Source organism: Vidua chalybeata, chromosome 3, assembly GCF_026979565.1.
Source record: "Vidua chalybeata isolate OUT-0048 chromosome 3, bVidCha1 merged haplotype, whole genome shotgun sequence".
Lineage (NCBI taxonomy): Eukaryota > Metazoa > Chordata > Aves > Passeriformes > Viduidae > Vidua > Vidua chalybeata.
Window position 1 is genome coordinate 112,345,922 of NC_071532.1, and position 24,128 is coordinate 112,370,049.

The following is a 24,128-nucleotide window of genomic DNA, read 5'->3' on the forward strand; positions in this document are numbered from 1 at the left end:
TGTGAAGCGGGGAAGATCCCGGGATCCGGTCACGGGGAGAGGTGGGGCCGGAATGCGCGCGGCCGGATCATCATGACCACCTTCCGTAGGGAATAGTAGTCCGTGTCCTTCCAGGAATACCACACGATCCCATCCGGGCCCAGCATCTTCCGGTTTTTTATGGAATATCGGCCACCCTGGGAAGCAAAGGAGTGGTAAAAAAAACCCCCAATAATTAATAATTAACCAAAACATTAATAATGATAATAATTAATTATAATAATAATATAATGATAATATAATAATAATAATAATAATAATAATAATAATAATAATAATAATAATAAATTATAATATTAAAATAATAATTATCATCGTCATCGTCATCATAATCATAATTAATAAAATTATCAATCATATTATTATATATTACAATAATATTCTAGTAATCAAATAATATTCTAATATAATGTTATGCTAATATTATTTTAATAAAAGATAATATTATAATTATATTTGGATTATTAATAATAGTATTTATCAATATTAATAGTAATTATCATAATAATGTCTAATAATAATATATATAATTATATGCGTAGTGTATATATGTTATATATATCATATATTTTATGTAATATATATTATATTATATAATATAATTCATATAATATAATTCATATAATATATAATATATAATATATAATATATAATATATAATATATAATTATATTATATTATTATAGATATATTATATATTATATATTATATATTATTATATAATATATAATATATAATATATAATTATATTATATTATTATAAATATATAATATATAATATATAATATATTATATATTATATATTATATATTATATATTATATTATATATATATTATATATATAAATATTTATATATTATATATTATATATTATATATTATAAAATATTATATATAATTATATTTATATTATTCATTTAGTTATATATTTATATTTTTATATATAGTTATTTTTATATATTTAGTTATATATTTTTATTTACTTAGTTATATATTTATATAGTTATATATTTATATATTTAGTTGCATTTTTTGTTTATATATTTATATATTATATAATATATAAGTATAGCATATATAATTATATATAATATACTATAATATATAGAATATATAATTATATATAATAATTACATAATAAGAATTAATAATTAGTATTATTTATTACTATTATTTATAATATTTATTAATGTCTATTGTGGAAAATAATATTATTAATACATTAATAACAACAATAATATTAATTAACCAACCCCAAACCCACCAACACTCATCAACACATTGATTGAAAAATCTAAAAATTTGAAAATTATTGAAAAATTAAAATAAATTAAATTTGTTAAGGTTAATAAACAAAATTATGAAAGTAATTTAAGCAAATTATTAACAGTATTAAATTAATTAATGAACCAAAACCACCACAAGCGGGAAACGCTTGGAAGCATCTCCGGGATGGGATCACGGGAAAAAACGACCTCAGGGAAATACGGGAGCAGAGAATTCCAGGATAATGTAGGTGGGGCAAAAAAAAAACCAAAAATGCCCAAATTTTTCCAAAGGTCCCTCTGGAGCCACGTTGGAATTTCAGGGGGCGGAGTCGCCAATTCCAGAGGGAATAATTCCTGCCTGGAAAGGGTTTTCCAGCCCAGGGCAGGGAGAGATTTCCCATTCCAGGAGGGATTTTGGAGGACACGGATCCGTGGCAGGACTGGGAATTCCGGGAATGGTTGGATTCAGCCTCAGAGAACTTTTCCAGCCACAAAAATTCAGGAATTATTTCCACGGGAATAAGAGATGGGATGAGAGGGAACGGCCTCCAGCAATTCCAGAGGAGGTTTATGGGATATTGGGAATAATTCCTTCCTGGAAAGGGTTTTCCAGCCCAGGGCAGGGGCAGATTTCCCATTCCTGGTGGGATTTGGGAGGACACGGATCAGTGGCAGAATTGGAAATTCTGGGAATGCTTTGATCCTGCCTTGGAGAACTTTTCCAACCTCGACAATTCCGTGACTCCTGGGGCAGATTTCCCATTCCTGGGTGGATTTGGGAGGACACGGATCTGTGGCAGGACTGGGAATTCTGGGAATGGTTGGATTCAGCCTCAGAGAACTTTTCCAGCCACAAAAATTCAGGAATTATTTCCACGGGAATAAGAGATGGGATGAGAGGGAACGGCCTCCAGCAATTCCAGAGGAGGTTTATGGGATATTGGGAATAATTCCTGCCTGGAAAGGGTTTTCCAGGCCGGGGCTGGGGCAGGTTTCCCAACCCTGGATGGATTTGGGAGGACACGGATCAATGGCAGGACTGGAAATTCTGGGAATGTTTGGATCCCGCCTCGGAGAACTTTTCCAACCACAACAATTCCATGATTCCAAGAGCAGCATCCTCGCTCCTCCCATTCCACCCTCTCCATCCCGCTTTTCCTCTCATCCCCAGGTTGGGTGAAAAAATCTCCAGTCGGGGGGGGAAAAAAATTCCCGAATCCCTCCGGATCCTTCACCTTGTAGTAAACGCCGTTGAGGTTGGAGAAGAAGCACTGGTGGTACCACCAGCCCCCGTGGGAAATCTCGGCGCAGATATTCCCGGAATCCGGAGTGCTGAAGCTCCTCTTGTCGTGGTACCAGGCGAAGGAATCCTCCACGGTGCCGCTGAATCCGTCCACGTGAAGCCGGTAGAAGTTTTCCTCGTCCTCGATGCTGCAGGGGACAAAGGAACGTTTCCATGGGATCGTCGGAATTCCGCCGGAATTTTCGTTTTCCAGCCGGGATCGCGGCTTTCCTAAGGCGGGGCTGCTCCTGCCGCGATCCCTGCTGGGATTTATCGCCTCGAAAAGTCGTGGATGGGGAGGGATGGGGGTGGTGGGGAATTTGGGAATTTCGGGATGAAGTGGGTGGAGCAAGACTGGGAAAACCACGACAAAGGAATGTGGGAGCCTTGGGAAAATCCCTTTAATTATCCAGCGTAAGGAGCATCCCGGAGATGGAGATAATTCGTGGAATCATGGAATTATGGAATGGTTTGGGTGGGAAGGGACCTCAAAGACCATCCCATTCCAACCCTGACACTTCCCACTATTCCCAGGTGGCTCCTGGGATATGGCAGGGCATGGAATGGGATGGGATCGAAGGTCGCTTCCCACCCAAACCATTCCAGAATCCTCTGGAGCTGCTGGGATGGCTCCAGGCGGGAATTCTGTCTCAGCAGGCAAAGGCTTTGGGATGCGGCGCCAAGGGGAAAAAAAATAGGATCCAGGGAATCCTTTGAGCCGCTTCCCGATCCCAAAGGGGCTCCAGGAGAGCTGGAATTTGGGGAAGGGCTGGAGGGCCAGGAGCCAGGGAATGGCTTCCAGTGGGAAAGGGGAGCTTGGGACTTTGGGATCTTGGGAAGGAATTCCTGGCTGGGCTGGAATTCCCAGAGAATCCCTGACAGTGTCCAAGGAAAAGTTTGGATGGGCTTGGAGCAGCCTGGGATCGTGGGAAGTGTCCATGGGATGGGATTTGATGTCCCTTCCCACCCAAACCATTCTGGGATTCTGGGATCAAGGACATGCAGAATCCATTCAGGGGGGGTTTTATGGAATTTGAGGATGGAAAAGGGAAGGGAGAAACTTCCTGGAGTCCCAAAATCCCAGTGAAGCCCCTGGATCCTGAAATTCCTTCTGAAAGAGGAATCGGGATGGGGATGGATCCAATCCCAGGCTGGGAGAGCTGGGAATGTGCAGCTGGATCAGGGAAGGATCCAGGGAATCCTTGGAGCTGCTTCCCGATCCCAAAGGGGCTCCAGGAGAGCTGGAATTTGGGGAAGGGCTGGAGGGCCAGGAGCCAGGGAATGGCTTCCAGTGGGAAAGGGGAGCTTGGGATCTTGGGATCTTGGGAAGGAATTCCTGGCTGGGCTGGAATTCCCAGAGAATACCCGGATCCCTGGCAGTGCCCAAGGAAAGGCCGGAGCAACCTGGGATTGTGGAAGGTGTCCCTGCCCATGGAATGGGATGAGGTTGGAAATGTCCCCTCCCACCCGAAGCATTCCGGGATTTTAGGAGCCGCGAGCATTTCCAGGGGAAAAAGGGAGTAGTGGGATCCTCTGGGACACTCCAGACACTCCTGGTCACTCCGGAATAATCCAGGATGCGGCTGATGCGGTTGGAAAAATAAAATATGGGAAGAGGGGAAGGGCTGGAGATTCCAAAGGATACCCGGAAACAAAGGAGCAGAGAGGACAAAAAATCCGAACCAGGAAAAATCGGGAGCCCCTTTGAGGAATTCTGAGGAATTTTGGGGCAAATTCCTCAAAATCCTCGGATTTCGGGCACAGAGCTCAATAATTCGGGCCGGAAAAACAGGGAGAATCCAGGGATTATCCATGGGATCCTACATCTCCTTTTTCCCATGGATTTGGGCTTTGGGCGTGACGCTGCACATTCCCTAACTCGCATCCAGCTTTAAATTTGGGATGAAATCCAGGTGGGAAGGGAAATGCAGATTGAGCTCGGCCTGGAAACCTCCCTGGGCAGAATTCCCATTGCCTGAGGGTCTCCCAGGGTTTGAAATCCCGGGAATTATGCCAGGTTTTTTACCTGAAGACCTGATAGAAGGCGTGTTTGTGCTTGTTATTCCAGTCTTCCAGGTCGATCCGTAGGGAATAATCCCCTTGGCTCGTCATCCTGTGGATGTTGTCGTTGCCCAGCCAGAATTCCCCGTTGAGGTCCCCAAATCCTTCCTTGTACTCGTTCCAGGTCCGGTTGAAATCCACGGATCCGTCCTGGCGCCTCTGGATGACGGTCCAGCCGCCCCCTGCCGGGAGAGGACGGGAGGTGGGAAAATCCAGGGAAAACCCGGGGAGTGCCAGGCAGATCCATCAGAATTGAAATCCCTGGAATTGCCCAGGAGAGCTGGAGAGGGATTGGGGAGAAAAGGGTGGAGGCCCAGGGGCCACGGAATGGCTTCCAGTGGGAATGGGGAGCTTGGGATTTTGGGATCTTGGGAAGGAATTCCTGGCTGGGCTGGAATTCCCAGAGAATCCCTGAGAGTGCCCAAGGAAAGGTTGGATCAACCTGGGATTGGGGTTGGAATGGGATGGGACTGAAAGTCCATGAATCTCATCAAAACCATTCCGGGATTCTGGGATCGAGGACATTCAGAATCCATTCAGGGGGATTTTTATGGAATCTGGGGATGGAAAAGGGAAAGGAGACACTTCCTGGAGTCCCGAATTCCCAGTGAAGCCCCTGGATCCTGAAATTCCTTCTCCAGGAGAAATCGGGATGAGGCTGGATCCAATGCCAGGCTGGGAGAGCTGGGAATGTGCAGCTGGATCAGGGAAGGATCCAGGGAATCCCTGGAGCCTTTTCCAGAGGGAAAGGAGAGCTGGAATTTGGGGAAGGGCTGGAGGGGCAGGAGCCAGGGAATGGCTTCCAGTGGGAAAGGGGAGCTTGGGATTTTGGGATCTTGGGAAGGAATTCCTGGCTGGGCTGGAATTCCCAGAGAATCCCCGGATCCCTGGCAGTGTCCAAGGAAAGGTTGGAGCACCCTGAGCTCGTGGGATTGAAGATCTATAGATCCCACCCAAACCATTCCAGGATTCTGGGATCATGGACATTCAGAATCCATCCCAAAGGATTTTTATGGAATTTGGGGATGGAAAAGGGAAGGGAGACCCTGCCTGGAGTCCCAAATTCCCAGTGAAGCCCCTGGATCCCGAAATTCCTTCTCCAGGAGGAGTTGGGATGGGGATGGATCCAATGCCAGGCTGGGAGAGCTGGGAATGTGCAGCTGGATCGGGAAAGGATCCAGGGAATCCTTGGAGCCGCTCCCCGATCCCAAAGGGGCTCCAGGAGAGCTGGAATTTGGGGAAGGGCTGGAGGGCCAGGAGCCAGGGAATGGCTTCCAGTGGGAAAGGGGAGCTTGGGATTTTGGGATCTTGGGAAGGAATTCCTGGCCGGGCTGGAATTCCCAGAGAATCCCCGGATCCCTGGCAGTGTCCAAGGAAAAGTTGGATCACCCCGAGGTCATGGGATTGAAGGTCCATGGATCCCACCCAAACCATTCTGGGATTCTGGGATCAAGGACACTCAGGATCCATCCCGAGGGATTTTTATGGAATTTGGGGATGGAAAAGGGAAGGGAGACCCTTCCTGGAGTCCCGAATTCCCAGTGAAGCCCCTGGATCCTGAAATTCCTTCTCCAGGAGAAATCGGGATGAGGCTGGATCCAATGCCAGGCTGGGAGAGCTGGGAATGTGCAGCTGGATCGGGGAAGGATCCAGGGAATCCTTGGAGCCTTTTCCAGGGGGAAAGGAGAGCTGGAATTTGGGGAAGGGCTGGAGGAGCCAGGGAATGGCTTCCAGTGGGAAAGGGGAGCTTGGGATTTTGGGATCTTGGGAAGGAATTCCCAGCTGGGCTGGAATTCCCAGAGAATCCCTGGATCCCTGGCAGTGTCCAAGGAAAGGTGGGATCACCCCGAGGTCATGGGATTGAAGCTCCATGGATCCCACCCAAACCATTCCGGGATTCTGGGATCAAGGACACTCAGGATCCATCCCAAGGGATTTTTATGGAATTTGGGGATGGAAAAGGGAAGGGAGACACTTCCTGGATTCCAAATTCCCAGTGAAGCCCCTGGATCCCAAAAATTCCTTCTCCAGGAGAAATCAGGATGGGGATGGATCCAATCCCAGGCTGGGAGAGCTGGGAATGGAGGGAATTCCTTAGAATGGTGAGCCTGGAGTGGGATCTTGGGAAAGAATTCCTGGCTGGGATGGAATTCCCAGAGAATCCCTGGATCCCTGGCAGTGCCCAAGGAAAGGTTGGATCACCCGGAGGTCGTGGGATTGAAGATCCATGGTTCCCATCCCAAACCATTCCAGGATTTTGGAATTGAGGATGCTTAGGATCCATCCCGAGGGATTTTTATGGAATTCGGGCATGGAAAAGGGAAGTGAGACCCTTCCTGGAGTCCCGAATTTCCAGTGAAGCCCCTGGATCCCAAAAATTCCTTCTCCAGGAGGAGTCGGGATGGGGATGGATCCAATCCAGGAGATCTGGAGAGGGATTTGCGAAAAGGGCCTGGAATGCCAGGACAGGGAACAGCTCCCACTGCCAGGAATTTTGGGATTTTGGGATCTTGGGAAGGAATTCCCGGCTGGGCTGGAATTCCCAGAGAATCCCTGGACCCCTGGGAATGTCCAAGGAAAGGCTGGAGCACACTGGGATAGAGGGAGGTGTCGGAATTGGAATGGGGTGGGATTTCAGGCCTTTTCCCACCCAAACCATTCCAGGATTTAGGATTCCCTCCACCTGCTTTGACTCAAATCCCGAGCCGGATGAGACCCACACCAGGATCATCGCTCCAACTCCGGGACATCCCAAAATCCCCACCAGAGCCTTTCCCAAACCCTCCCGCATCTCCGGCAGTCTTGGGAACGCCGCAGCGCCCAACCACCCCTGGAATCCCTGGGATCCAACCCTGCCGCGGGACAAATCCCTTCGGAATTCCGGACCTTCCGTGTCCATCTCGCAGAGGACCTCGATGGGAATTCCGCGGACCGAGGGCAGGATGCTGTAAATGCCGGATCTCCGGAGCCCGTTGTAGTAGACGGAAGCGCAGTCGATGGGACAATTCCGGCCGTGTTTGATTTCTGGGAATGGGAACGGGGAGAGAGCCGCGGTTACAGCTTTTCCCATAAAAAAAATGGGGGAAAAAAAAAAAATATCCCTGGATTTGGAGGTTCAGGGACGGAATTTTGGCGATCAGGGTCCAGGTCCCACCAGTCACGGGGATTTTCCCGGAGCTTAAAGGGAATTATTCCAGGGAAAATCTGAAATTATTCCAGGGAGAATCCCAAATTGTTCCAGGGAAAGCAACCAAAAACCTGGCCAAAAAAAAATCACTAAAACCAGAGAAATTACAAAAAAAAAAAAAAAAAAAAAAAGTTGGGTTTTTAACTGGAAAAAAATTAGTTTTTTAATGGTAAAAGTGACCAATTTCCGGGGATTTTTGCGGGTGTTTCTTGGATGGAAAAGATTCCCAGGATTTGCGCAAACTCCAGGTGTGATCCTGAGTGCATCCCACATCCACGGAGCTGGAAAAGCTACGGAAGGGAGCCGAGATGGAGCGGGATGGGAAACGCTTTTCCCGATCCCATTCCCGACCCCATTCCTGATCCCATTCCTGACCCCATTTCCAATCCCATTCCTGACCCCATTTCCGATCCCATTCTTGATCCCATTCCTGATCCCTTTCCTGATCCCATTCCCAATTCCATTCCCGATCCCTTTCCTGATCCCATTCCTGGTCCCATTCCCGATCCCATTCTTGATCCCATTCCCGATCCCTTTCCTGATCCCATTCCCAATTCCATTCCCGATCCCTTTCCTGATCCCATTCCTGGTCCCATTCCCGATCCCATTCCCGCCACCTGGATGCCGCATCTCCTCCTGGAAAAGAACCAAAAACCTGGCAAAAAAACAACAAAAAAAACCCACTAAAACCAGAGAAATTACAAAAAATTGTTGGGTTTCTAAGTGAAAAAAATCATTTTTTTAATGGTAAAAACTCCAAATTTTCAGGAATTTTTTGTGGATTTTTTTGGATGGAAAAGATCCCCAGGACTTGCGCAAACTCCCGGTGTGATCCTGAGCGCATCCCACACCCACAGAGCTGGAAAAGCTGCGGAAGGGAGGCGGGATGGAGCAGGATGGGAAGCGCTTTTCCCGATCCCATTCCCGACCCCATTCCCGATCCCATTCCGATCCCATTCCCCATCACCTGGATGCCGCATCTCCTCCTGGACGCGGATATCGGCGGGATGGAGGCAGCTGGGGTTCCTCCAGGCCCAGTCGGCCAGGGCGGAGATGTTGTTGATCTGGGCCTGGATGTCGTAGAGCAGCGTGGCCTGGATGTGCTGGAGCGTGCTGGATTCCCGGGAATGCTGTTCCAGGTCCTGCACCCTCTGGATCAGGCTCTGGTTCCGCCCCGCCGCCTCCTCCTGCTGCGAGGGATGGGGGGAAAAAAGGGATTGGGAATGACGGCGAGGTGGTGGATTCGTGGGTCAAAGATCCCAAGGGTTGGGGTTGGGATTCTCATGGGAGGTCCCTACCCAGCTTGGTATTCCCAGGATTCCCTGAAGGGTAGGGAAGAGCGGGTTGGGAATGTGGGAATTCCTTCCAAACGCTTTCGTCGTCGGGATTTTCCAGCTCGTGCCATTCCATGGGCAGGGACACCGCCCCACCATCACCATGGTGCTCCAACCTTTCCGTGGACATTCCCAGGGATCCAGGGGTGGACACGGCTTCTTTGGGAATTCCAGCCCAGTCGGGAATTCCTTCCCAAGATCCCAAAATCCCAAGCTCCCCTTTCCCACTGGAAGCCATTCCCTGGCTCCTGGCCCTCCAGCCCTTCCCCAAATTCCAGCTCTCCTGGAGCCCCTTTGGGATCAGGAAGCGGCTCCAAGGATTCCCTGGATCCTTTCCCGATCCAGCTGCACATTCCCAGCTCTCCCAGCCTGGCATTGGATCCAGCCCCATCCCAACTCCTCCTGGAGAAGGAATTTTGGGATCCAGGGGCTTCACTTGGAATCTTGGACTCCAGGAAGGGTCTCCCTTCCCTTTTCCATCCCCAAATTCCATAAAAATCCCTCGGGATGGATCCTGAGTGTCCTCGATCCCAGAATCCCAGAATGGTTTGGATGGGATCCATGGATCTTCAATCCCATCCCAGGGACACTTCCCACGATCCCAGGGTGATCCAAACCCACCCTTGGACACTGCCAGGGATCCGGGGATTCTCTGGGAATTCCAGCCCAGCTGGGAATTCCTTCCCAAGATCCCAAAATCCCAAGCTCCCCTTTCCCACTGGAAGCCATTCCCTGGCTCCTGGCCCTCCAGCCCTTCCCCAAATTCCAGCTCTCCTGGAGCCCCTTTGGGATCGGGAAGTGACTCCGAGGATTCCCTGGATTATTCCCTGATCCAGCTGCACATTCCCAGCTCTGGAGGGGCTCTGTGCTCTCCTCATCCTGAGAATTCCCACCCTGGATGCCCCTAAAGGAACATTTTCCTTCCTTTCCCTCTTTTTTTTCCAGGAAAACCAGGCTCTGATCCCGTGTAAAATCCAGGGTGAAGCAGGCAGGAGATTCCCAGAGTGAATTCCAGGGGATGGACACCCCGATCCCACCGGGAATGTTCCACTCCGTCCTTGTAGCCATTGGATGGCAGGGCAGGATTTATCCAGAAATTCCCAAATCCCTCCCGCTTCCTAATCCCTGCCACGGGCCTGGCAATGGATCCGCAGCCCTTCCAAAGCTGGAGGAGATTCCATGGATAAAACTCCAGGATTTGGGATTCATTTTGGGATATTATCTCTGGATTGCTCTGGATCCATGGCATGGGCGGAAATCCAGGTCTGGTGTGGGAAAAGCATCTTGGAATGGGATGGATCCAGAGCCCTTCCAAAAATGGAGGAGATTCCATGGATAAAACTCGAGGATTTGGAATTCATTTTGGGGATGTTATATCTGGAATGCTCCTGATCCATGGCATGGGTGGAAATCCAGGTCTGGTGTGGGAAAAGCATCTTGGAATGGGATGGATCCAGAGCCCTTCCAAAAATGGAGGAGATTCCATGGATAAAACTCCAGGATTTGGGATTGATTTTGAGGAAATCATCCCTGGAATGTGACTTCCAACCCTGCCAAATTCCAGGAGCTGAAATCATCCACGAGAAAAAAAAAAAAAACAAACCCATGGACGTCACTTTTTTCCCACCTGGATCTCCAGGGCTTTGGGAATGGGATGGATCCCCAATCCTTACAAAGGTAGAGGAGATTCCATGGATGAAACTCCAGGATTTGGGATTGATGCTGAGGGAATCATCCCTGGAATGTTCCTGATCCAAGTTCTAGCCCTGCCAAATTCCAGGAGATGGAATTGCCAATGGAAAAAAAAATCCATGGATACTTTGACCTGGGATCTCCAGGGCTTTGGGAATGGGATGGATCCCCAATCTTTAAAATGGTGGAGGAAATTCCATGGATGAAACCGATGGATTTGGGATTGATTTTGAGGAAATCATCCCTGGAATGCGAGTTCCGACCCTGCCAAATTCCAGGAGCTGGAATCACCCACGGAAAAAAAAACCAAACCCGAACGGTCGTCACTTTTTTTCCCACCTGGATCTCCAGGGCTTTGGGAATGGGATGGATCCCCAATCCTTAAAATGGTGGAGGAGATTCCATGGATGAAACTCCAGGATTTGGGATTTATTTTGAGGAAATCATCCCTGGAATGCGACTTCTGACCCTGCCAAATTCCAGGAGCTGGAATCATCAACGGAAAACAAAACGAAACCCATGGACGTCACTTTTTCCCACCTGGATCTCCAGGGCTTTGGGAATGGGATGGATCCCAAATCCTTAAAATGGTGGAGGAGATTCCATGGATAAAACTCAAGGATTTGGCCTTGATGCTGAGAGAATTATCCCTGGAATGTTCCTGATCCAAGTTCCAGCCCTGCCAAATTCCAGGAGTTGGATCTCCAGGGCTTTGGGAATGGGATGGATCCCCAACTCTTAAAATGGTGGAGGAGATTCCATGGATAAAACTCCAGGATTTGGGATTGATTTTGAGGAAATCATCCCTGGAATGTGAGTTCCGACCCTGCCAAATTCCAGGAGCCTGAATCATCCACAGAAAAAAAAAAAACCCAAACCCACGGACACCACTTTTTTCCCACCTGGATCTCCAGGGCTTTGGGAATGGGATGGATCCCCAACTCTTAAAATGGTGGAGGAGATTCCATGGATAAAACTCCAGGATTTGGGGTGGATTTTGAGGAAATCATCCCTGGAATGCGAGTTCCGACCCTGCCAAATTCCAGGAGCTGGAATTCCCCACCGAAAAAAAAACCCAAACCCACGGACGCCCCTTTTTCCCACCTGGATCTCCAGGGCTTTGGGAATGGGATGGATCCTCAACTCTTAAAATGGTGGAGGAGATTCCATGGATAAAACTCCAGGATTTGGGATTGATTTTGAGGAAATCATCCCTGGAATGCGACTTCCAACCCTGCCAAATTCCAGGAGCTGGAATAATCAACGGAAAACAAAACCAAACCCATGGACGTCACTTTTTCCCACCTGGATCTCCAGGGCTTTGGGAATGGGATGGATCCCCAACTCTTAAAATGGTGGAGGAGATTCCATGGATAAAACTCCAGGATTTGGGATTGATTTTGAGGAAATCAAAATTCCAGGAGCTGAAACCATCCACGGGAAAAAAAAAAACCCAAACCCATGGACGTCACTTTTTTCCCACCTGGATCTCCAGGGCTTTGGGAATGGGATGGATCCTCAACTCTTAAAATGGTGGAGGAGATTCCATGGATGAAACTCCAGGATTTCGGATTGATTTTTAGGAAATCATCCCTGGAATGCGACTTCCGACCCTGCCAAATTCCAGGAGCTGGAATCATCCATGGAAAACAAAACCAAACTCACGGACACCACTTTTTCCCACCTGGATCTCCAGGGCTTTGGGAATGGGCTGGATCCTCAGCCCTTAAATTGGTGGAGGAGATTCCATGGATAAAACTCAAGGATTTGGCCTTGAAGCTGAGAGAATTATCCCTGGAATGCTCCTGATCCAAGTTCCAGCCCTGCCAAATTCCAGGAGCTGGATCTCCATGGCTTTGGGAATGGGATGGATTCCCAGCCCTTAAAAAGATGGGGGAGATTCCATGGATAAAACTCCAGGATTTGGGATTGATTTTGAGGAAATCATACCTGGAATGCGAGTTCCGACCCTGCCAAATTCCAGGAGCTGGAATTCCCCACCGAAAAAAAACCCCAAACCCACGGACACCACTTTTCCCCACCTGGATCTCCAGGTCTTTGGGAATGGGATGGATCCCAAATCCTTAAAATGGTGGAGGAGATTCCATGGATGAAACTCAGGGATTTGGCCTTGATGCTGAGAGAATTATCCCTGGAATGTTCCTGATCCAAGTTCCAGCTTTGCCAAATTCCAGGAGCTGAAAACACTCACCAAAAAAATTCCCAGGGACAACTTTACCTGGGATCTCCAGGGCTTTGGGAATGGGATGGAACCACAGCCCTTCCTGAAATGGAGGAGATTCCATGGATAAAACTCCTGGATTTGGGATTGATTTTGAGGAAATCAGAATTCCAGGAGCTGAAACCATCCACGGGGAAAAAAAAAAAACCAAACCCATGGACGTCACTTTTTTCCCACCTGGATCTCCAGGGCTTTGGAAATGGGATGGATCCCCAACTCTTAAAATGGTGGAGGAGATTCCATGGATAAAACTCCAGGATTTGGGATTGATTTTGAGGAAATCATCCCTGGAATGCGACTTCCGACCCTGCCAAATTCCAGGAGCTGGAATCATCCATGGAAAACAAAACCAAACTGATGGACGTCACTTTTTTCCCACCTGGATCTCCAGGGCTTTGGGAATGGGATGGATCCCCAACTCTTAAAATGGTGGAGGAGATTCCATGGATGAAACTCCAGGATTTGGGATTGATACTGAGGGAATTATCCCTGGAATGTTCCTGATCCAAGTTCCAGCCCTGCCAAATTCCAGGAGCTGGATCTCCATGGCTTTGGGAATGGGAAGGATCCCCAACTCTTAAAATGGTGGAGGAGATTCCATGGATGAAACTCAAGGATTTGGGATTGATGTTGAGGAAATCAGGCCTGGAATGCGAGTTCCGACCCAGCCAAATTCCAGGAGCTGGAATTCCCCACCGAAAAAAAAACCCCAAACCCACGGACGCCACCTTTTTCCCACCTGGATCTCCAGGGCCTTGACGCGGTGCCGGTGGTTCCGGAGCTCCTCCTGGAGCTCGGCGATGGATTCCCGGAGCTCCAGGATCTGCTGCTTGCGCTCCTCGTTCTCGTGGAGCCAGTAGGAGACCTCGTCGGTGCAGCGGAACAGGTCCGGGCAGCGCCGCTCGTCCCCCTGCGGCAGCGTGGCCACGATCCGGCACCGCCCGTCCGGAAGCACCTGGTTGCTGTACTCCCCGCACCGGATCAACCCCGGAGATTCCCGGGGGTCCTCGTGCTCCCGGTAGCCGGCGGGAAGGGATTTTTCCAGGGATCGGCGGCTCAGCGCGGCCACGAGGAGGAGGGAGAGCAGCCCGGCTTTTCCCGGGTGGAATTCCATGGGGGAAAGGGGCCGCCCGACGGGTGTCGACTCCCTGTTCCCAGAGTCCAGAAAAATGCGGATTTATGGGATCGGAGAGATCGCGGATCCCGGAAAATTCCAAGCTGGGATCTGTTGGGATCCTCCGCTCTCTTCCGGCTCCGTGGGCTGCAATTCCCTCCCTCTGGAGCGGCTGGGAGGGTGTGGAAGTCGGGATGAGGTGAGTGAATTCCCGGGAATTCGGGAATTCCGGCCGCTCGGGATCAGGTGTGGGGAGGAGACGGCTCCCCCGGACTGGGTATCCCGGAATTCCGGCGTTTCCTGGGAATGGGGATCAGAGAAAGGGGATGGAGGATGGAAAATCTTTTGGGAGGAATATCCACAGGTGCTCCCAAAATTCCTGGATCCTTTCAGGCATTCCCAAGGACTCAGGGCATGGATTAGATCCCACTAAACTTCCCTATCCCGTTCCAGTCATTCCCAGAAAAAAAGGACATGGATCAAACCCCCTCCACATTCCCAATCCCATTCCAGGCATTCCCAAGGATGCAGGACATGGATCAGACCCCCCCACAAAATTCCCAATCCCAGTCAAGTCATTCCCAAGGATTCAGGACATGGATCAGACCCTTCCCCACATTCCTTATCCCATTCCAGCCATTCCCAACGATCCAGGACAGGGATCAGACCCCCCCACAACATTCCCTATCACATTCCAGCCATTCCCAGGAAAAAGGGGCATGGATCACGGCCCACAGAATTCCCAATCCCATTCCAGGCATTCCCAGGGAAAGAAGGACATGGATTATATCCACCCAAAATTCCCAATCCCATTCCAGCCATTCCCAGGAAAAAAAGGACATGGATCAGAGCCCACAGAATTCCCAATCCCATTCCAGGCATTCCCAAGGATTCAGGACATGGTGTAGATCCCACTAAATTTCCCAATCCCATTCCAACCATTCCCAAGGATCCGGGACATGGATCAGACCCCTCCACATTCCCAATCCCACTCCAACCATTCCCAAGGATCCAGGACATGGTTTAGATCCCACTAAATTTCCCAATCCCACTCCAGCCATTCCCCAGAAAAAAGGACATGGATTATATCCACTCAACATTCCCAATCCCATTCCAGCCATTCCCGGGAAAAAAGGACGTGGATCAAACCCCTCCCAACATTCCCTATCCCATTCCAGCCATTCCCAAAGATCCAGGACATGGATCAGACCCCTCCCCACATTCCCAATCCCATTCCAGGCATTCCCAAGGTTTCAGGACATGCTTTAAATCCCACTAAATTTCCCAATCCCACTCCAGCCATTCCCAGGAAAAAAGGACATGGATCAAACCCCCTCCACATTCCCAATCCCATTCCAGGCATTCCCAAGGATGCAGGACATGGATCAGACCCTTCCCCACATTCCCAATCCCATTCCAGGCATTCCCAAGGATTCAGGACATGGTTTAGATCCCACTAAATTTCCCCATCCCACTCCAGCCATTCCCCGGAAAAAAGGACATGGATCAAACCCCCTCCACATTCCCTGTCCCATTCCAGCCATTCCCAAGGATCCGGGACACAGATTAGCCCCCTCCAACATTCCCTATCCCATTCCAGCCATTCCCAGGAAAAAAGGACATGGATCAGACCCTTCTCCACATTCCCAATCCCATTCCAGCCATTCCCAAGAAAAAAAGTGCGTGGATCAAACCCCTCCCAACATTCACTATCCCATTCCAGGCATTCCCAAAGATCCAGGACACGGATCAGACCCCTCCCCACATTCCCTATCCCATTCCAGCCATTCCCAAAGATCCAGGACATGGATCAGACCCCCTCCCCACATTCACCATCCCATTCCAGGCATTCCCAAGGATCCAGGTCATGGTTTAGATCCCACTAAATTTCCTTATCCCACTCCAGCCATTCCCAGGAAAAAAGGACATGGATCAGAGCCCACAAAATTCCCAATCCCATTCAAGTCATTCCCAAGGTTTCAGGACATGGATCAGACCCTTCCCCACATTCCTTATCCCATTCCAGCCATTCCCAACGATCCAGGACTTGGATCAGACCCCCCACAACATTCCCTATCCCATTCCAGCCATTCCCAGGAAAAAAGGGCATGGATTAAACTCCTCCCAACATTCCCAATCCCACTCCAGCCATTCCCAAGAAAAAAAGGACGTGGGTTAAACTCCTCCAACATTCCCAATCCCACCCCAGCCATTCCCAAAGATCCAGGACACGGATCAGACCCCTCCCCACATTCCCTATCCCATCCCAGCCATTCCCAAGGATTCAGGACATGGTTTAGATCCCACTAAATTTCCCTATCCCACTCCAGCCATTCCCAGGAAAAAAGGACATGGATTCTATCCACCCAAAATTCCCAATCCCATTCCAGTCATTCCCAAGAAAAAAGGACGTGGATTAAACTCCCCAACATTCCCTATCCTATTCCAGCCATTCCCAAAGATCCAAGACACGGATCAGACCCCTCCCCACATTCCCAATCTTATTCCAGCCATTCCCAAAGATCCAGGACATGGATCAGACCCCTCCCCACATTCCCAATCCCATTCCAGGCATTCCCAAGGATTCAGGACATGGTTTAGATCCCACTAAATTTCCCTATCCCACTCCAGCCATTCCCAAGAAAAAAAGGACGTGGATTAAACTCCTCCAACATTCCCTATCCCATTCCAGGCATTCCCAAAGATCCGGGACTTGGATCAGACCCCTCCCCACATTCCCAATCCCACTCCAGCCATTCCCAAAGATCCAGGACACGGATCAGACCCCTCCCCACATTCCCTATCCCATCCCAGGCATTCCCAAGGATCCAGGTCATGGTTTAGATCCCACTAAATTTCCCAATCCCACTCCAGCCATTCCCAGGAAAAAAGGACATGGATCAGAGCCCACAAAATTCCCAATCCCATTCAAGTCATTCCCAAGGTTTCAGGACATGGATCAGACCCTTCCCCACATTCCTTATCCCATTCCAGCCATTCCCAACGATCCAGGACACGGATCAGACCCCCCCACAACATTCCCTATCCCATTCCAGCCATTCCCAGGAAAAAAGGGCATGGATTAAACTCCTCCCAACATTCCCAATCCCACTCCAGCCATTCCCAAAGATCCAGGACACGGATCAGACCCCCCCACAACATTCCCTATCCCATTCCAGCCATTCCCAGGAAAAAAGGGCATGGATTAAACTCCTCCCAACATTCCCTATCCCACTCCAGCCATTCCCAGGAAAAAAGGACATGGATCAGACCCTTCCCCACATTCCCTATCCCATTCCAGGCATTCCCAAAGATCCGGGACTTGGATCAGACCCCTCCCCACATTCCCTATCCCACCCCAGCCATTCCCAAGGATCCGGGTCACGGATTATCCCCCCCTGCCCAACATTCCCCGCCCCTTTTCCCGACATTTCTCCGGATGAAAACCACGGATAAGCTACACCGGGGGTGTGGGGGGGATCCCGTTGCTCCCCAAGAAATTCCCAACTCACCCCTGGACTCTCCGGGAAAGGGCGAGCGCCGGATTCCGTCCGGAGGCCGCGGAATCCTGATTCCCGCTGATCCTCTCACGGCCCTAAAAATAGCGGGAAGGAAGATTCCCCCAGGAGCCCCGGCGTGACCTCCTCAGGAGATCCCGGTAATCCCCGGGATTATCCCGGAGCCTCGCCAGCGGCTCCTGCTCATCCCGAATTCCCCCAGCGCCGGGATGAGCTTCCCGCATTCATCCCGGAGTTTTCACGGGGAAGCGTCCGCGGGTCGGTTGGGAGCGAATTTGGCGCCGCTGCTGTTTCCCGTTCCTCATTAATTAATCAGCCGGAGTTAATTAACCGTGATTCGGCAGAGTTAATCCCACGGTGAAATAATTGCCATAATTAAAGGTGCAAATTATTCAGCCACGGGAATGGGATATAGTAATTAAATATGCTAATTATTCTCTAATTATGGGAGGTGAAGCCAGGGAAGGGAGGCTAATTAAAGATGCAAATTATTCAGCCATGGGAGTGGGATATGTTAATTAGAGAGCAACTACAATATTAATTAGAGAGCAAAGATATTTTATTAATTAAAGAGAAAATATAATCTATTGATTATCTTAATTAGATATTAGATATTATATTAGATATATTAATTAGAGAGCAAACATATTAATTAGAGAGCAAAGATATTTTATTATTTATATTAATTAGATATTGGGTAATATATTAGATATATTAATTAGAGAGCAAATATATTAATTAGGGAGCAAAGATGTTTTATTAATTAAAGAGAAAATATAATCTATTAATTATATTAATTAGATATCAGATATTATATTAGATATATTAATTAGAGAGCAACTACAATATTAATTAGAGAGCAAAGATATTTTATTATTTATATTAATTAGATATTAGGTATTATATTAGATGTATTAATTAGAGAGCAAATTTTGCAGCCACAGGAATGGGATATATTAATTAAATATGCTAATTATTCTCTAATTATGGAAGGTGAAGCTAGGGAAGGGATGCTAATTAAAGATGCAAATTATTCAGGCATGGGAGTGGGATATGTTAATTAGAGAGCAACTACAATATTAATTAGAGAGCAAAGATATTTCATTAATTAAAGAGAAAATATGATCTATTGATTATCTTAATTAGATATTAGATATTATATTAGATATATTAATTAGAGAGCAAACATATTAATTAGAGAGCAAAGGTATTTTATTAATTATATTAATTAGCTATTAGACATTATATTAGATATATTAATTAGAGAGCAAGTTATTCAGCCACAGGAATGGGATATATTAATTAAACATTCTAATTATTCTCTAATTATGGGAGGTGAAGCCAGGGAAGGGATGCTAATTAAATATGCAGATTATTCACCCATGGGAGTGAGATATGTTAATTAGAGAGCAACTATATTTTATTAATTAAAGAGGAATCATAATCTATTAATTATATTACTTAGGTATCAGATATTATATTAGATATATTAATTAGAGAGCAACTACAATATTAATTAGAGAGCAAAGATATTTTATTATTTATATTAATTAGATATTAGACATTATATTAGATATATTCATTAAATATACAAATTATTCAGCCACAGGAATGGGATATAGTAATTAAATATGCTAATTATTTCCTAATTATGGGAGGTGAAGCCAGGGAAGGGATGCTAATTAAAGATGCAAATTATTCAGCCACGGGAATGGGATATGCTAATTAAGTATGTTTATTATGCTCGAATAATTAGCATATTATTAGAGAATATAATGCTAATTATATTCTATTCATTATAAAGGGAGGTGAAACCAGGGAAGGGATGCTAATTAAATATGCAAATTAAAGTGCAATTTCCGGGAATTCCTGGCCCAAAATCCCATCCCCAAATTCCAGTCCCCAAAATCCCATTCCCAAATTCCAGCACCCAAAATCCCATTCCCAAATTCCAGTCCCCAAAATCCCATTCCCAAATTCCTGTCCCCAAATTCCAGTCCCCAAAATCCCATTCCCAAATGCCTGCACCCCAAATTCCAGTCCCCAAAATCCCATTCCCAAATTCCTGACCCCCCAAATTCCAGTCCCCAAAATCCCATTCCCAAATTCCTGCACCCCAAATTCCAGTCCCCAAATTCCAGTCCCCAAAATCCCATTCCCAAATTCCTGACCCCCCAAATTCCAGTCCCCAAAATCCCATTCCCAAATTCCTGCACCTCAAATTCCAGTCCCCAAATTCCAGTCCCCAAAATCCCATTCCCAAATTCCTGACCCCCCAAATCCTGACCCCAAATTCGGTCTTTACATCCCAATCCCAAAATCTATCCCCAAAATCCTGACCCGCCAAATTCCTGTTCCCAAATTCGGTCTTAAAATCCCGATCCCAAATCCTATCCCCAGCTCCTGACCACCAAAATCCCATTCCCCCAAATCCTGACCCCAAATCCAGTCTTAAAATCCCGATCCCAAATTCCTGCACCCCAAATTCCTGTCCCCAAAACCCTGTCCCCAAAATCCCGTTCCCAAATTCCTGCACCCCAAAATCCCATCCCCAAATCCTGTCCCACAATCCCGTCCCCAAATCCTGATCCCCCAAATCCCTGTCCCCCAATTCCTGATCCCAAATTCCTGTCCCCAAATCCCTGCCCCCCAAATCCTGTCCCTCAAACCCTCTCCCCCAAATCCTGACCCTCCCAAATCCTGACCCCAAATCTGGTCTTAAAATCCCAATCCCAAATTCCTGTCCCCAAAATCCTGTCCCTAAAATCCCGTCCCCAAATCCTGACCCCGCAAATCCTGTCCCCAAATCCTGACCCCAAATCTGGTCTTAAAATCCCGATCCCAAATCCTGTCCCCAAATCCTGACCCCAAATCTGGTCTTAAAATCCCAATCCCAAATCCTGTCCCCAAATCCTGTCCCAAAAATCCCATTCCCATATTCCTGTCCACAAAATCCTGTCCCTAAAATCCCGTCCCCAAATCCTGACCCCGCAAATCCTGTCTCCAAATCTGGTCTTAAAATCCCAATCCCAAAATCTCTCCCCAAATCCTGTCCCAAAAATCCCATTCCCAAATCCCTGTCCCCAAAATCCAGCTTCCAAATTCCCATCCCCAAATTCCTTTCCCCAAAATCCCATCCCCAAATCCTGACCCCCCAAATCCTGTCCCCAAATCCTGTCCCTCAAACCCTCTCCCCCAAATCCTGACCCCCCGAATTCCTGGTCCCAAATTTGGTCTTAAAATCCCGATCCCAAATCCTATCCCCAAATCCTGTCCCCAAAATCCCATTCCCAAATTCCTGTCCCCAAAATCCCATCCCCAAATCCTGACTCCCCAAAATCCCGTCCCCAAATCCTGACTCCCCCAAAATCCTGCTCCCCAGATCCTGGCCACAAATCCCGGGCCCCAGATCTCATTCCCAAATCCTGTCCCAAAAATCCCATTCCCATATTCCTGTCCCCAAATTCCTGTCCCCAAAATCCCGTTCCCAAATCCCCGATACCAAATTCCTGTCCCCAAAATCCTGTCCCCAAAATCCAGCTTCCGAATTCCTGTTCCCAAATCCTCTCCCCAAAATCCTGTCCCAAAAATTCCGTTCCCATATTCCTGTCCCCAAAATCCTGTCCCCAAATCCTGTTCCCAAATCCCTGCCCCCCAAATCCTGTCCCTCAAACCCTCTCCCCCAAATCCTGACCCCCCCAAATCCTGGCCCCAAATCCTGTCCCCAAAATCTCATTCCCAAATTCCTGCACCCCAAATCCCATTCCCAAATTCCTGTCCCCAAAATCCCGTCCCCAAATCCTGACTCCCCCAGAATTCCGCTCCCCAGATCCTGGCCACAAATCCCGGGCCCCAGATCTCATTCCCAAATCCTGTCCCAAAAATCCCATTCCCAAATTCCTGTCCCCAAAATCCCATTCCCAAATTCCCTGCACCCCAAAATCCCATCCCCAAATTCCTCTCCACAAATCCTGCCCCCAAATTCCTGTTCCCAAATCCCTGCCCCCCAAATTCTGTCCCTCAAACCCTCTCCCCTAATCCTGACCCCCCCAAATCCTGACCCCAAATTCCTGTCCCCAAAATCTCATTTCCAAATCCTGACCCCTCAAATTCTGGTCTTAAAATCCTGATCCCAAATCCTATCCCCAAATCCGGTCCCAAAGATCCCATTCCCAAATTCCTGCACCCCAAAATCCCATCCCCAAATTCCTCTCCCCAAAATCCTGTCCCCAAAATCCCGTCCCCAAATCCTGACCCCCCAAATCCTGTCCCCAAATCCTGTCCCCAAATCCTGACCCCCCAAATTCCTGTCCCCAAATCCCGATCCCAAATCCCTGATACCAAATTGCTGTCCCCCAAATCCTGTCCCTAAAATTCCATCCCCAAATTCTTGTCCCCAAATTCCTTTCCCCAAAATCCCGTCCCCAAATCCTGACCCCTCAAATCCTGTCCCCAAATCCTGACCCCTCAAACCCTCTCCCCCAAATCCTGACCCCCCGAATTCCTGTTCCCAAATTTGGTCTTAAAATCCCGATCCCAAATCCTATCCCAAAATCCTGTCCCCAAAATCCCATTCCCAAATTCCTGTCCCCAAAATCCCATCCCCAAATCCTGACTCCCCAAAATCCCGTCCCCAAATCCTGACTCCCCCAAAATCCTGCTCCCCAGATCCTGGCCACAAATCCCGGGCCCCAGATCACATTCCCAAATCCTGTCCCAAAAATCCCATTCCCATATTCCTGTCCCCAAATCCCGTTCCCAAATTCCTGCACCCCAAATCCCATTCCCAAATTCCTGTCCCCAAAATCCCGTCCCCAAATCCTGACTCCCCCAGAATTCCGCTCCCCAGATCCTGGCCACAAATCCCGGGCCCCAGATCTCATTCCCAAATCCTGTCCCAAAAATCCCATTCCCAAATTCCTGTCCCCAAAATCCCATTCCCAAATTCCCTGCACCCCAAAATCCCATCCCCAAATTCCTCTCCACAAATCCTGTCCCCAAATTCCTGTTCCCAAATCCCTGACACCAAATTCCTGTCCCTAAAATCCCCTCCCCAAATCCTGACCCCCCAAATCCTGACCCCAAATTCCTGTCCCCAAAATCCCATTCCCAAATCCTGACCCCTCAAATTCTGGTCTTAAAATCCTGATCCCAAATCCTATCCCCAAATCCGGTCCCAAAGATCCCATTCCCAAATTCCTGCACCCCAAAATCCCATCCCCAAATTCCTCTCCCCAAAATCCTGTCCCCAAAATCCCGTCCCCAAATCCTGACCCCCCAAATCCTGTCCCCAAATCCTGTCCCCAAATCCTGACCCCCCAAATTCCTGTCCCCAAATCCCGATCCCAAATCCCTGATACCAAATTGCTGTCCCCCAAATCCTGTCCCTAAAATCCCATCCCCAAATTCTTGTCCCCAAATTCCTTTCCCCAAAATCCCGTCCCCAAATCCTGACCCCTCAAATCCTGTCCCCAAATCCTGACCCCTCAAACCCTCTCCCCCAAATCCTGACCCCCCGAATTCCTGTTCCCAAATTCGGTCTTAAAATCCCGATCTCAAATCCTATCCCCAAATCCTGTCCCCAAAATCCCATTCCCAAATTCCTGTCCCCAAAATCCCATCCCCAAATCCTGACTCCCCAAAATCCCGTCCCCAAATCCTGACTCCCCCAAAATCCTGCTCCCCAGATCCTGGCCACAAATCCCGGGCCCCAGATCTCATTCTCAAATCCTGTCCCAAAAATCCCATTCCCATATTCCTGTCCCCAAATTCCTGTCCCCAAAATCCCGTTCCCAAATCCCCGATACCAAATTCCTGTCCCCAAAATCCTGTCCCCAAAATCCAGCTTCCAAATTCCTGTTCCCAAATCCTCTCCCCAAAATCCTGTCCCCAAATCCTGTTCCCAAATCCTGACCCCCCAAATCCTGACCCCAAATCTGGTCTTAAAATCCCGATCCCAAATCCTCTCCCCAAAAAAATCCCAGAATTTTTGGGACAGGATTTGGGGGGCAGGGATTTGGGGACAGAATTTTAGGGTCAGGATTTGGGGATGGGATTTTGGGGACGGGATTTTGGGGTGCAGGAATTTGGGAATGGGATTTTTTGGGACAGGATTTGGGGATAGGATTTGGGATTGGGATTTTAAGACTGGAATTTGTGGGGGGGGGGGTGTCAGGATTTGGGGACAGGAATTTGCGGACGGGATTTTGGGGATAGAATTTGGGATTGGGATTTTAAGACCAGATTTGGGAATAGGAATTTGCGGGGTCAGGAATTTGGGAACGGGATTTTGGGGTCAGGATTTGGGGATAAGGAAAGGAAAAGGAAAAGGAAAAGGAAAAGGAAAAGGAAAAGGAAAAGGAAAAGGAAAAGGAAAAGGAAAAGGAAAAAGG

The 24,128-nt window shown here is 48.1% G+C and overlaps 1 protein-coding gene across 1 annotated transcript; it reads right to left on the minus strand.

Moving 5' to 3' along the window:
• Window positions 1–29: 29 nt before the first annotated feature.
• LOC128785251 (fibrinogen-like protein 1) lies at window positions 30–14,218 on the minus strand. Its single transcript, XM_053937552.1, has 6 exons — window positions 13,844–14,218; window positions 8,804–9,026; window positions 7,536–7,673; window positions 4,615–4,831; window positions 2,542–2,737; window positions 30–176 (listed from the first exon to the last, which is right to left on the minus strand). Exons 1-6 carry the CDS (start codon window positions 14,216–14,218, stop codon window positions 30–32), a joined length of 1,296 nt encoding a protein of 431 aa, XP_053793527.1.
• Window positions 14,219–24,128: the final 9,910 nt, after the last annotated feature.

What these genes read in the sequence shown, in the direction of transcription:
- LOC128785251 (XM_053937552.1), bottom strand. Translation starts at nt 14,218, where the DNA reads ATGGAATTCCACCCGGGAAAAGCCGGGCTGCTCTCCCTCCTCCTCGTG. An exon ending in GGAGGAGATGCGGCATCCAG is followed by an intron (nt 7,674 to 8,803) that starts GTGATGGGGAAT and finishes TCCCATTCCCAG; the next exon opens with AAATCAAACACGGCCGGAAT. An exon ending in TCAACGGCGTTTACTACAAG is followed by an intron (nt 177 to 2,541) that starts GTGAAGGATCCG and finishes TTTGCTTCCCAG; the next exon opens with GGTGGCCGATATTCCATAAA.